The sequence below is a fragment of the Hesperophylax consimilis genome, chromosome 9 (assembly GCF_061612785.1).
Source record: "Hesperophylax consimilis isolate HC1 chromosome 9, BYU_Hcon_1.0, whole genome shotgun sequence".
Lineage (NCBI taxonomy): Eukaryota > Metazoa > Arthropoda > Insecta > Trichoptera > Limnephilidae > Hesperophylax > Hesperophylax consimilis.
The window spans coordinates 37,429,113-37,442,984 of NC_142844.1; the positions used below are offsets into that span (position 1 = coordinate 37,429,113).

General features: G+C 34.2%; 1 protein-coding gene across 1 annotated transcript in view; it reads right to left on the reverse strand.

The window, feature by feature from the left end:
* Window positions 1-448: 448 nt before the first annotated feature.
* Window positions 449-13,872, reverse strand: part of Reph (Regulator of eph expression) — a 173,086-nt gene continuing 159,662 nt past the window's right edge. Inside the window, exon 5 of the mRNA XM_089635939.1 lies at window positions 449-5,368. Within this exon, the coding sequence (XP_089492065.1) occupies window positions 5,291-5,368 (78 nt within the window). The 3' untranslated portion in view covers window positions 449-5,290. The remainder of the gene's footprint in view (window positions 5,369-13,872) is intronic.

Here is a 13,872-nt window from a genome sequence, read left to right on the forward strand (position 1 = left end):
TTGTGTAAACCGTTTATTCTTTATTTCATATTATGTAATTAATTTTTTTTAAAGGAACACAATAGGAAATTTTATTTTAAGTTTATTATAGTTAAGCGCACTCTAAGTGAAACAACACAAAACTGCGCTATATAAATGTTATGTTATTATTATTATTATTATTATGAATCCTGTTCAGTTGCATACCATTCATTATATAAACATTTGTTCAGTTTAGTTTTAGGTATATATTAGTAATTATTGCTGTTGTTAGTGTAGTGAAGATAATTTTTTTTTGTTTATTTGTGTTCTTATATTTTATTTTATTATTTATTTATAATTTACAATTTTGAATTTTTGAAAATGTTTTAGCCCACGGTACTGGACCCTTAGTTGTCTGTTATAATTCGAGGTTTATAGGCATAACACACTGGGAAAAGGATAAAAATGGGAAATAATAACAGGAATATTATTTTTCATAATTTATTCAAAGATTGCAAATACTGTGTTTTGTATGATTGACATTTCACCTAAGAAACGAACTGAGAAAGAGATAAGTACTAAAGTAGGTTGACATACCTTATTGAAATACAGAAAAAACACAATATCAATTAACATGTATTTAAAGATGTATAGATTGGACACCCACATGAGTAATAACTAAAAATACAATGCACACTTTTTGGTAGACATTATTTTGTTTGCGGTGTTCTTTAAATGTATTTTAACATTTTGTGTTTCACAGACAATATGAAAATGTGTCTCTGTAATGAAAGCGCATTGTGTGGGACAAAGGTTATGCAGTAAATGATTCAATTATTGAATTAAGTTTATAGAAAGTGAAAATAGGAGTGCTCTTTGTTGTAAAATACATTAAAAGTATATAAAAACTCAATACGCTGCACAATTATATACTTGTAAAATTAAATTCACAGAACTGGTTTGTGTGGAGAATGCACTCGATGAATACATAATTGTAAACTGAATTCATGACCGAGTTGTGGTAATTTGAATTATGCTAATAATTACACAAATGAAATAATTGTCACAAGATTAGTGTTGAGGTAGAAATACTCGTTTGTACTTTGTTATTATTTAATATAACTCCTTGTGGCGCTCCTCTCCCCGACCAACTGGGGAAGGTCATAAGATAACAGTTCCAGTCCAGTCCAGTCCAGTCCAGTCCAGTCGAGGTGCTGGTGCCGGTGTCGGACACTTGAACGACACTTCCACTGTTACTTTACTTATGTATCCTAAAAGTGATCAAATATAAAGAATCATCCACCTTCTATGATTCTCCGAGTCATTCACAAATGTTCCTCTCATTATTCATTAAATTACATCTATTTTCAACATCTGAGACTCCTTTACAATATATGTAATTATAGAAAACCTCTCTGTTACACGAAATAATCGTTTGGCTGGAAAGTTATTCAAGAACAAAATATGCTGAAAGAAAGAGTACAATAATTATTACAAAACATGAATTCTAATTACTAGTATGACAGATGATGTGATAATAGATGATTGGTCGATGAACTCCCGCTAAACTTGACAAAAAATTATGTTTAACTTTTTATCAAATCAAAAATACTTCAAATGCTCCGATTTTTGTAATTAATTATTATGTCATGAGATTTTTCCAAGAACATACAAAATATTGTGCAAAAGGTTTATGATAAGAAAATATTTACTCTGCTAAAAATAACTTTAGAATTCTATCACTTTTCTGTGTGTCGACCTCATTCATAACATAAGATTGTCCTCATTCTGACAGAAGAAGTCCCTTTTTGCTAAATTTGTATTTGGTCTGTATCTACCTTTGATCTGGAACTCTATTTGAAGTACATAAATATGTCAACTCAATACCCAGTAAAATAAAATAAAGCCATTAGATGGACCTACCCTTAAATTTAATACAAAAGTTCGATTTTTTCTACAAGTAGTAAGTAAATTATCCCCTTAGACTTTCAAAAGCGATTATCTCGGAATGGTGTTGATCAGAAGTCACAACTTTTTCTGTCAGAAAGGCAAAGGAATATCTTGTCAAACAGATTCGCTTCACTTATACACAAGTTCCACAGTGTAGGCCAGATTTTATATTGTTTCATTGTATTCAAAATTAATTCAAACATTTACGTAAATAATAGTTATTTACGACATTTAAACATTATTTTAATTTAATTGGCATATTAACTAGTGATCCAAGGGAGTCAGGTTATGGAACCGGAAAAGAAATATTAAGTATTAAGAAGTCACACTCATATTGATATTAATCTTATTACTAGGAGATCTCACTTGTAAAATCAGGCCTATTGATGATCTTTGTGTGTTCAAGAATGGCAAAACATACACACAACAAACTAGTCACTTTTAAATGTATTCTTTAAATAACCGTACATTAATGGCTCAAATGCAGTATTCAGTAATTAACTGAACTTTGAGTTCAAATAATTTTAGTGGGCGGGATTAATTGATTCTTATTAGTTTGAAATTATATATATTCCATCGTATTCTGCACGTTTTGGATCAAAAAGCATTTATTTATTAAAAAAATAACTGAAAAGTGAACCATAATCTAAAATATCACGAAAAGATCATATCGTCGCTGTTTTGTAGAAAGGACGAAAATATGTTGGGATCATCTGGACAGGCTCATATTTCACAAACATTTTCGTAAAATGGCCTATTCCCCCCTACAAAGTAAGTTGGGATCATCTGGACAGGCTCATATTTCACAAATTTTTTCATCAAATGGCCTATTCCCCCCTACAAAGAACACCGAAGATAGTCACTATTCACATATAATATATATTATGTTTCCAAGAAATTAATTAATTTGTTATCATCAAACGAAATAGACATTTTCTTTGGTGGGCTAACAATTATCTTCACATATTTTAGATCTACAAAAATTCTACGAATAAGGTGGGACTTTACACTTTAAATTGAAATAGCTTTAATTTAATTATTAAAATGATTGAATAAATCTAGTATCACATGAACATTTGCAAAATATACTCAGTGTGTTTTAGTCCCAGCAGTGCTCAGTAAATTCTTGTAATACAAATACATCGTTCAATTAGATTTAATACAAAATGTCAACAACAGAATTCAGAGACTAATAATTTATCCAATCGAAGCATTATTAAACATATTTCTCTACCAAAATGTTAATAAGACTATAAACATATTTTGGAGGGTTATGTTTCATCTTTTTCACTTCTGGCATAAAAGGCATAATTAGGTTAGAGGCAGTTACAAAATGCCACTGAAGATTGAATGTTTTTTTCTATTAGAATGACCACAAATAGTGTATGTTAATCAAACTGTTAGTACCAATAGGTAAAGTTGCTTGTTTTCTTTTGAAAGCCAAAATGCTCAGAGACATAGAATGATGATTTATTGCATTACGGTACTCGGTACTGTCCGATATCAACTCATATACATGGCCAAATCTAATACACCTTCAAAACAATAGTAAAAATAACAAAGGAAGAAATAACATCCCATCCTATAACAATGAAATAGTACGCAATGGCTTTACGAATTGTTAAGGTTAAACAATTAGATGACAATCATAAACACAACCTAATTTAAACATATAACTTTATTATGTTACAACACATCTTTAAATATATATCAACCGTATATAGTTCTATTTACTCTTCTTCTTGTGTATTTCCACAATGTGATCAGCGCACACAACAGTTAACAGCTGAGTTTGTGTTGTAATTTGTTATGTACCTACTAAACACTAATATATATATATTTAATACATAAGTATAAATGTATAATATTTATCCATGTAATTTAAAAAAGTCACTTGAAAATTTGTTAAAAAGTCTTGGCGAGCTTTTAATACTCCACTCTACGCCACACATCACATTATCGGCAGACTTCAGTGGGACTACACTGACCACGAGTCCGCCGTCAAAATCTATATAAGATAGCGTCACGTCACTATCTCCCGCCCTCCAGTCGTACTCATCCTTATGCCGGCAGTTCTACCGCCCACTGGGGGTTGCTGCTCACTATGGGCTGCCCTACCAACTTTTAATACTCCACTTCACATTACCAGCTCAGTGGGAGTGCTCTGACCACCAGCCTGCCGTCTAAATCTATATACAATAGCGTCACGTCACTATCACCCGTCCTCCTGTGGTACTCGTCCTTTTGCCCGCAGTTCCACCGCCACTGGGGGCTTACCGACTACCCTCCCATCTGCGCAGCAGGCTCTTGTACATAATATAAACAATAAAAACATAACAAAATAACTGAACTCTTAAAATATCTTTAACATTTGAAAACATTCAGATTATATATTCACGTACTTAGATATCCTAAGAACAATTCTTACATATTTTAATGGAAGTTCCATTCCAAGAATTTAATTATGTTGGCAAATCAAAGAAGCAAACAGAATTTTCAAAATATGCACAAATAAACTACTGACAATATTCTGATGTATGTCTCGTAAGTTACCTTACTGATGCAGTATTATATTATTAACATTTAAAAACATTTTTAGAAATAATAATAAAAAACAAATATATCACAAAAGCATTATTTTTACATTCTGTGCGCAAGTAAAAAAAAAAAAACTATATTTACTTAAAACATAAACTCGCTAAGCACAAATGCATTAATGATAGTCAAACAACAATTATTATTCTCTTCCTAAGAATTAATCGTAATGAAGTATTAATCTAGTCCGACATATCTGCATCCGCCCTTAGCGCCCCAGCCCGTTACGAGGGAATAAAGTAATAATGTAATATGTAAGGTCGCTTCCAGCTCCAGTTCTTCAGCAACATGAGATCAATGTATTGTTTGTTTGTTATTCCCTGGGAGATTAGACCGGGAGAGTTCCACTTCCAGCTATGAGATCGCCGCGCTGCAGCTGGGCGCAGCCGTTACTTAACCCAAACGGAAGAAAACACTTCTTTTGGTGAAAACAAAATGCCTTCAATCGGAAATACGAAGCGCTTAAAGGTTTTACAAACTAAATGTATACATATTATTAAGCTTATGGACATCTATACTTCCTACAACAACGACACTGCCCAACCATTCTCAATCTGACGCAGTCCAGACAATCTAAGACTTCATTTAAGTACTTCCATCACTTTGCAAGCAAAACCGTGCCAATGCCATTTCCTAGTACGAGCCGTACTAATACTCCTGACAGCTTCTCTATCAGCCAGATGCTGATCTGCAGAAGTGTGGGTGTGAGATGCACACTGAGCGCCCCTTATGGCGAGGGAGGGCACACTCCCTGTGGAGGGACGAGGGCCTGAGGGGGCGAGGATCACCAGCAGAACACCGACAGTTCTCCTCCGTGCTCCGCCCCTCCGTGGCGCCAAGCCGTCACCGCCCGCACCTTCAACTGGAATCACAAACAAAACTTACATCAGTTTCCACTCTAAATGCTCTATATGCTAGGAATAATGAGGATAATGTAGGAATCAACCCAGACTACGTGCTTCTAGAGATGGTGGTGGGAAAATACTGGCAGAGCGGAGGATTCTACAGAAAAGGTGACTTATAGCAAGGGACAGGAACATTATCTGAACAATCCTCACCCATGAACCCGGGCCCCCCTGTTAAGTTACCAAACATACAGAACCACTTGGGGGTGACCTACGGCAGAGGTGCTGGTTAATCAATGAATGGACCCCGGGGAGACGGTATCCCTACCCGTCTTCCAAATCTATGATTACGAGTTTCAAAATGTAATAAATATTTAGAACTTATTTTTAAATATAAAATTAATAAGTTCAGGTATATATAAGCTTGCTAAGAGAAAACACGCATGACTTCATAATAACACAATCACGGTTTTCCGAAATACATGTTGTAAATTTTTTTACCAGGGAAATATTCACTGAGTTTAGAAACTTTGTGTACAGTCAAAAATTTGCCGGGATAAATCCAAAGGAAATGAGCCGTGATGAGTATTGCCAATATCCTGCCTTGGGGGGAGGGGGTGGGAGGTCAGCCGCCCTTCACTCTACTCCCACTCCCACACCCGCTCTCTCGGCCCCCATTCCAATTCACAAAGCTTGTACAATGTAGCACATTAACATTACTGTCCACTTTAGCTACCTAATTTTACACAATCGACTTTACAGATAAATAATTGATAGAAATCACAATGAATTAAAGTATTACAATCAAACGAATCTACTAATTTTGGTTGTCTGTGATGATGTGCGTTAGATATTCGTGAAATTCTTCACATTTAATGTATTTGAAATGTGTATTTTTTTTGTTTAAATTTTTGACAGATTTCGTGATTTTTCAAGTTTACTCGAAAGGCAATTTCTGATCGCCTATAAAATGGTCATCCTGAGACAAATATTTTTTCAATAAATTTCAGTTAAAAAAATTGTAACATCCCCTTATTTTTCACGGGTAAATAAAATGTATTATAACTATAAATATGTATTATAACTATAATAAGACACGAATAGGGAGAATGGTTGACTTTTGCATATATATCGGTACGATAAAACGTTTCCACAACAATCGAAGATTGAAGGAGTAAATAAATTGAAAATGTTCACTAGGCATATTTGTATTTCATATTCGCGCACAGGATCAACATAAGATGTGGTAATATTCAGAAAGGGGAGAGAGGGGAACGGGAACGGTTGCCTTACAATTGTGATTCGAGAATTTCAGATTTCCGGTTCCTTGCATCCTACCCCTCCAAATGGCAGCCGTTACATTTTTGCAGCTTTTCCTGAAACCAGGAAGAGAAGCGCGAGGGAAAGCTGAGCTTGAATAAAGTGGCTACTAGACTGGCTGCTCTACCTACCTATTCTCCCACCTCCCCACTCGTACCAGCCATACCTAATAATCTACGATTCATTATATAGACGGATTTCTCAAAAACCTTCGGTAATATCAATATCAAACTACTCCCGGGTAAGAAAATCGGGTTAATGTAGACCTTCAAATGATTTTAATCATTTGTCACAAACAGAAGTATTCACATCATGTTTTCGTAATATACAATCAGGAATTCCCCAAGAATCTCATCTTGGACCTCTTTTGTTTATTCTAACTATGACAATGACTGCAAGAAGCCGGGTATATGCAGAGAAAATTATATTAAATTTGTGTGTGCTGCCGAGGGAATCGAACCCGCAAAAACCCTACACAAAGTGAAATGCGTTGGCTATTCATAGAGATATGATATATCAATGTGGCCATTACGCTACGGAGACAGAACGACAACAACTTACTCAGTCAGGTTCGACGATTCGAATACCTATGGAAAACTTCAACGGATTGACAATACAAATAAATAGAATCTTAAAATAATCGAGTAAAATGTATTCAAATTAATCGCTTTCATGTGAGATATTTAATGAGACAGGACACGATTTCACCGGTTGTCTGAGACGAAAATCAGAGATTTAGCTGCCGATTTGTTAATTTAAAAAAAAAATACTGGCGTTACGTCCTCGTTATTTCAGAGATTGCGGATCTGGCATCGTTATTTGTGTGAAGATATCATTCCAAGTCCGAGCTGTTTATTTGAAACATTGCAGTGTTTCGGAATAGGATATATTTATATTATCGATTATCAAAAAGTTTCGATTACGGTGAGGGTTTATTATTTCTTGTCGAAAAACCTCGGCAGTTAAGGGGAATCGTCGAAAAATCGCGAATTTGAGAAAAGCAAAAATAGAAGAAAAGCGTCCTTATTAGTATTTCGAAAAGATTGCGCTGTTTACTTTTGTATTCGATTTTAATGAAAAATAATACTGCCGCAGCTTTGTCGTGGATTCTAATACAAATATTTCGTAACGGATCTATTGTCCCCGTTCGCAAAAGTACCGAAAAGTACCCTCCGCCAAACAATAACATAACTGTAGCGGAATAAAACAACAAAGATAACCTTGGGCGGGAAAACAAAGGCAGTAATGATAGCGCGGGTTAATCCATAATGGGCGGCTGTACATGAAATGAACCGTTTTAATGACTGAATTAACATATTGGCTTACGTAATTGAATGAAGGGTGTTTCGTAGCACAATGGTGGGGGTAAGGGAGGGCGGGGGCGGGGGCGGACAAAGGGCGGCCGAGCCCGCTAAAGCCCGCCCTTGTTACTCTGCCTAGGCCGAGAGCATTGCACGGAACAAGGAAATACATAAACCTTGGACCGTTTACCAATTACGACGAAAAAGGCTGATCTTGAAATATTGCTACAAATTGCCCGAAGTAGATTAGATAAGTTCCTGGAATGCTGGATTATAAAATGAAAAGAATAAATTTAAATTATGCATATTCAATCTCACTATCAGTATGTTGTTTTTTCTTCCAAGTTATCACTAATATTTTATAAATTTTTGTAATAAAATATTATTGTCCAAATGTGAATGCAATTGCATGTTATCAATAAAAAAATCGGTGCGCTAAAACACGGAAGCGGTGAGCTCTAGAGTCATGAAATTTGCACAGCTTATGTGCCTGAAATTTTTAGATCAACTATTTTCATATCGCAATCTCATTTCCACCATGATACTTAAACTAGCGTTTAGCTGTAAAGCAAATATATAAGATGCATGCGTATGTTTGTGCTTAAAAACTCGAAAAGTAGTCGACCGATATCGCTGAACACTTCAAAGTTTGTTCTTCTATTCTGACAGGAGTGTTTAGAAAGTGGTTTAGATGGTAAAAACAGTCGAGGACGCCCAAGGAATATTTAACGCCATATCTCTGCACTGGAATGAGACGCGGAGTGGAATTAAAGCCGATGTAATGTAGTTTTTTAAGAGTAACATTGTGTAATGAATGGTGGAAGAAGAAATACATTAGCGATAGCGAAGCATTGTAATTTATAGAAAGAACCACAGCGCACTATGAATAAAATAAGATATTGTATCTTGTAACGAGATCCTTTGTTACCCGGAGCCACAGCATTAGACAAACATGAATATTTAATACCCGGCCTTGGGTTGGGGGTAATTGGGACGGAGACATGGAAGTCAAAAAACAGCGCAATTTAATATGTAATGGGGTGGAAAAGGCCATTTAGCCCGAAGCCCCTAATAAGCCATTGGCACTAAAGATTAAATACCCACTTATTATTATTTCCTTATAAATACAGCCTCACATTAAGGCGAAGCACTACCGACTAATGCAAAATCATGTGTTTTTGATTTGAAAATTTGGATGCTGTAATTAAAATACTGCGAGCAGAACACATCTTGGCCTTTGAAATAATCGAGCATTTTCAAGTCTTTTGTGATTATGATCGTAAAACATTTAATTATTTGCGCCTGAACTTCGTAAAAAAAAAAAAAAATTTTTGGCGGATGTTTTTTTCTTGCATAATTCAAAACAGGCAGCTGGTGTTAAGCGGGAATTTAAACCTTATCGCCATCTTCATAAGGAGTGTTATTGTTAACGGCCCGATTCCAAATGTTACACGACGTGGTGCATGGCTTTAAATACAGCGCAAAGTATTCCAATGTAAACTATTATCATCTAATATCATTTCGGTTGTGGGTCTGTCTGTGAGTGGTTGTAACTGTGTTGTTCAATGAACTCGAATTTGTCTTGAATCCATGTGGCATTTTCAAAATTGGAACTGATTGCGCCAAAAATTCACGTAAGAGATAAAATACCTATCTATACCCCGAGTTGCAAGCTCATACCGCGAAACTTTGGGGGTGGATAATTCATGAAATACTTTTTTACTCAAATTGGAGACATTTTTTTCATCAGTGCCCAAATAAAGATGTTTTGTGATTTTGGGGTGGCCATTTGGTTAGGTTAGGTTAGGTTGTGCATTATTCGCAAAAGAAAAGCTACGATTACACTACACAATTTTTATTTAATTTTTTTTTTGTGATTTTATTTCTTAGAATATGAAAAATTTCGCCCAAATGTTTCACCCAAAAGTTTTGCGGTATGAGCGTGGAACACTGTATAATATATACTCGTACATATATGCTTTATAACACTTTTGGTAACTTTAAGCAGATACGCTTTATATTGTTATGCATTTAATTTTTAATGTCGTTATTTTATTGGTCGATAATACAAAAAAAAATCCTAACACTGTCATATACAAACTAACTAAATAATAATAATATTTGGATGATTTGTAGAGCGTCGTTTTTGTGCAAAATCACCTCAAGGACGCTTTCAGTTTCACTTTCAAAATTTGAACCGTTGCGTCAAGAATTCGGACAAGTGACCTACCTATAAATTAGTAGCCTTTCGTAGATATTCATTCTTGATCATTCGGCAGCAATTCGTTCTTGTTCTGATTTATAATATACACAAACTTTCACGTTTACAAATCCTACAATTACTTATAATTACACAAACTTTTACGTTCACAAATCCTACAATTACTTAGATTTACACAAACTTTCACGTTCACAAATCCTACAATTACTTATAATTGCACAAACTTTCACGTTCACAAATCCTACAATTACTTATAATTACACAAATTTTCACGTTCACAAATCCTACAATTATTATTACACAAACGTTCACGGTCACAAATCTTACAATTAGTTATAAATACACAAACTTTCACGTTCACAAATCCTACAATTACTTATAGTTACACAAACTTTCACGTTCACAAATCTTACAAGTACTTATAATTACACAAACTTTCACGTTCACAAATCCTACAATTACTTACAGTTACACAAACTTTCACGTTCACAAATCCTGCAATTACTTACTTCGCGAGTAAATAAGAAATATGAAGGAGCATTTAAGTGGAGCGGCTGCGCGGTCTTTTTTCATACAAAACTGCCAAAATACTTGATCAAACTGAATAATTATTTTTTAAATCAAAAATTGTAAGAAATATCATGTACGGATATATGATTTTTTATATTTTGTGTTTCAAATTATAAAATATAATTATAAAATAATTCTATTTTTATAAGCAAATTTGACATTTTTTGTGAGTGGCAATTATTAAAAAAACAATCTTGCCCAACTAACCATTTAAATATATAATAAAAAACATATATAAAAAACCACTTTTTGAGTCGAAATTTTTAATGCATGTACAACAAATTTGTGTTCCAGCGTAAATCGGTCGTTTGTAATTTAAATATTAGCCCATTTAAATGCTTTTTTATGTAATTTATATTGCAATAGAAATCATTAACTTATAAACAATCGCCAAAGTTGCCTCTAAAATCGTGAACAATAGATTTATTTAATTAATTAAATAAATAAATAAAAATATATTTATATTATATTTTATATTTGAAAGACAAATAAATAAAGTATCACATTTCCGCTGTACTAGATATTTGCTACACCTTTTGATTAAAAAAAATAATTATTCAGATCGGTCAAGGATTTTGGTCTCAAATTCATATTTAAGTTTTGTATTACAATGCAGCGGAACCGCTTCCCTTAAGTATTAATGAATTCTGTAAATGAAACGGTTGTAAAATTAATAATAAATATTATTAATTTATTTGTATAACGCTATTTTAAATGCGATATTAATTATGCGATATAAATATAATTATTTGTGGGCAACGGCAGTTATTATATTTATCTGACTACTGGCATTATGTGTATCTTAGTAAAAATAACAAAAATAGTAAACATATCTGATATTGCTTGGGAAATTTCTTTAGTCAATTTCCAAATACAAAATAAGCAATATGGGCATATCGTATTTCATAAAGCAGACAAAGAAAAGCAACAAATGATATTCCGCGCTCACAAAGAAAATTCATTTTCTATTACAGTGTATGCAATTCAATTAGATTTATTATTTTAAAAACATTACAAAATTGTTAATTTGAATGCGTTCTTAAATAATTTTTAACCCTTCAGGCTAATTTGTTCGCTTTTGGGAACAATTCGTATGGTCTCGTAGAAATCGTTTATCTCCCTTACTGTCGTGGTGAGAAATACGATCTAAATGGAAAACAACACGCTTTATATTCATTTGTAAAACTTAACCACAGAAGAATTAAAATGTTCACTTTTATGAAACCAAAGGTTCCAAATGCAATTAAAATTTTTCTTTTTACTAATTATTTTTATATGAAACAATAAAAAATGAGGTGACAGTGACATTTGTAATACATTTGTCTAATGAAATGCGTGTGTTTTTATACAATTTTTTCATTATCAGTAATTATAGTTAAAAAAACGTAAGGAGAGACATTTTTTATATTCGTTCTAAAAAATTTGAATATCTAAAAGTTATACTATTATTTATAATAATAAAATTTTAAAGCGCATTTAATCACGTTTTAACAAATATTTATTTTTCGGATACGTTCAGAAATTTTCAATTTCTTGGATTTTTATTACAAAGCGGAAATACTCCGATCTTCTCTCGAGTTACAGGTTCAACAGTTCCCGTACATTCGCAGTATATTATTAATTAACATCATGTTGGGTGGTAAAACGTAGCATTAGAACACCAAAACTTCGGGGCATGGAAGAAAACCGTACAGTAGTATCGGCATTGATGTATATCGGTTGTAACTTGTAGCGGTAGCGGTCTCACTGGGGTAGAAGTACTCTAGTCTCGTTGTCTCATTGTGTCAGAGTCTGTTCACTTAGAAAGCTACTTCCGAATCCCCCGAACCCAATTTCAACCGAATGCAAAATTCTTACAGCGTGATAGACAATAAGAAAGAAATGTAAAAAAAAGTAGATAAGAGAAAGTTATATAAAATCGGGTGGTGGCGGTTAAGAACGGAAGAAGGCAGCCGTAAGAAGAGCTCGTAACCCAGTACCGGGGGCGCCACCCCCGTGAAGAGCGCGGGCAGACAAAGAAGTGGGGAATTTGGCTACTGAACCCGGGGCCACCACCCTCCGCTGGGTTAAATGACCGACCCGTCAATCGATCCGAGCCCTTGCCGGTGCCACGGTGCCACCGGGACAAAAGGGCAGCACCGCGAGGCCGGGGAACCCGACACGCTTACAGATGATTCAACCCCCGCGACTCAACCTCCCGCTAAAATAACTGTCACAAACAATACAGAAACATGAAATAGCGTTTTACCAATTGAAAGTTATTTGGAGACGAGGAATTTTTTATTATTATTCCTGGAACGTACATCTATTTTATTATTTACACTTTCAGAATGGTACCACTCTCTTTTTGGGATAAATACATACACCTACCTTCCGTAATAATATATCTCATTATTTTATATCCTATTCTATTCTATGTAAATGACACGTGTTTATACAAAATGTCGTTTTTATGTTACAGCTCGAAATGTGAAGGCTCTAGTTTACGTACGTGCAAGATAAGTTTCCAAGAGAAATCAACTGCAGCATGAACTTCATAGTAAAGTTGTTGATCTCACGTGCGTTATTGTTATTACCTTCACAACACAGTCTTCAGCAGCTAGTTTCCGAGGACCGACAGCCAACAGCCAACAGCTGGCACATTTCACAATTGAATCGTGTTCAAATTAGCACAATCTCATTGCATTCAGTTTGCATTATTTAAATAATAACTACTAAAGTTTTAACGCGCGAAAATGAATATTAATTGTATTAAAATCGTTTTCAATCCGAAAAATAATGTTATTTTACTGCAAGATAAAAGAATGCTACAAATAAGCAAAGCCTTCGTAACTAAAATTAAAAATTCAACTGAGTTTCTTCTACGCAACATAATACATCAATAAGTAATTGTTTTCCGTGCATTGATTTATCAAACGGTAAATCCTGCCAATATTTTCCGCGGCTGGTCCGATACAAAGCACATTAATAATGACTTCCTTTAGTGCGACAGGCAAAACAGAAACACCTGTATCTACGGCTTGGTGAAATATTATTTTCTATGTACAGGGTTTTCCGATAAGAGGTGTTATTTTGATATTCAATCGTAAAAGATCAATGGTTTCGTTGC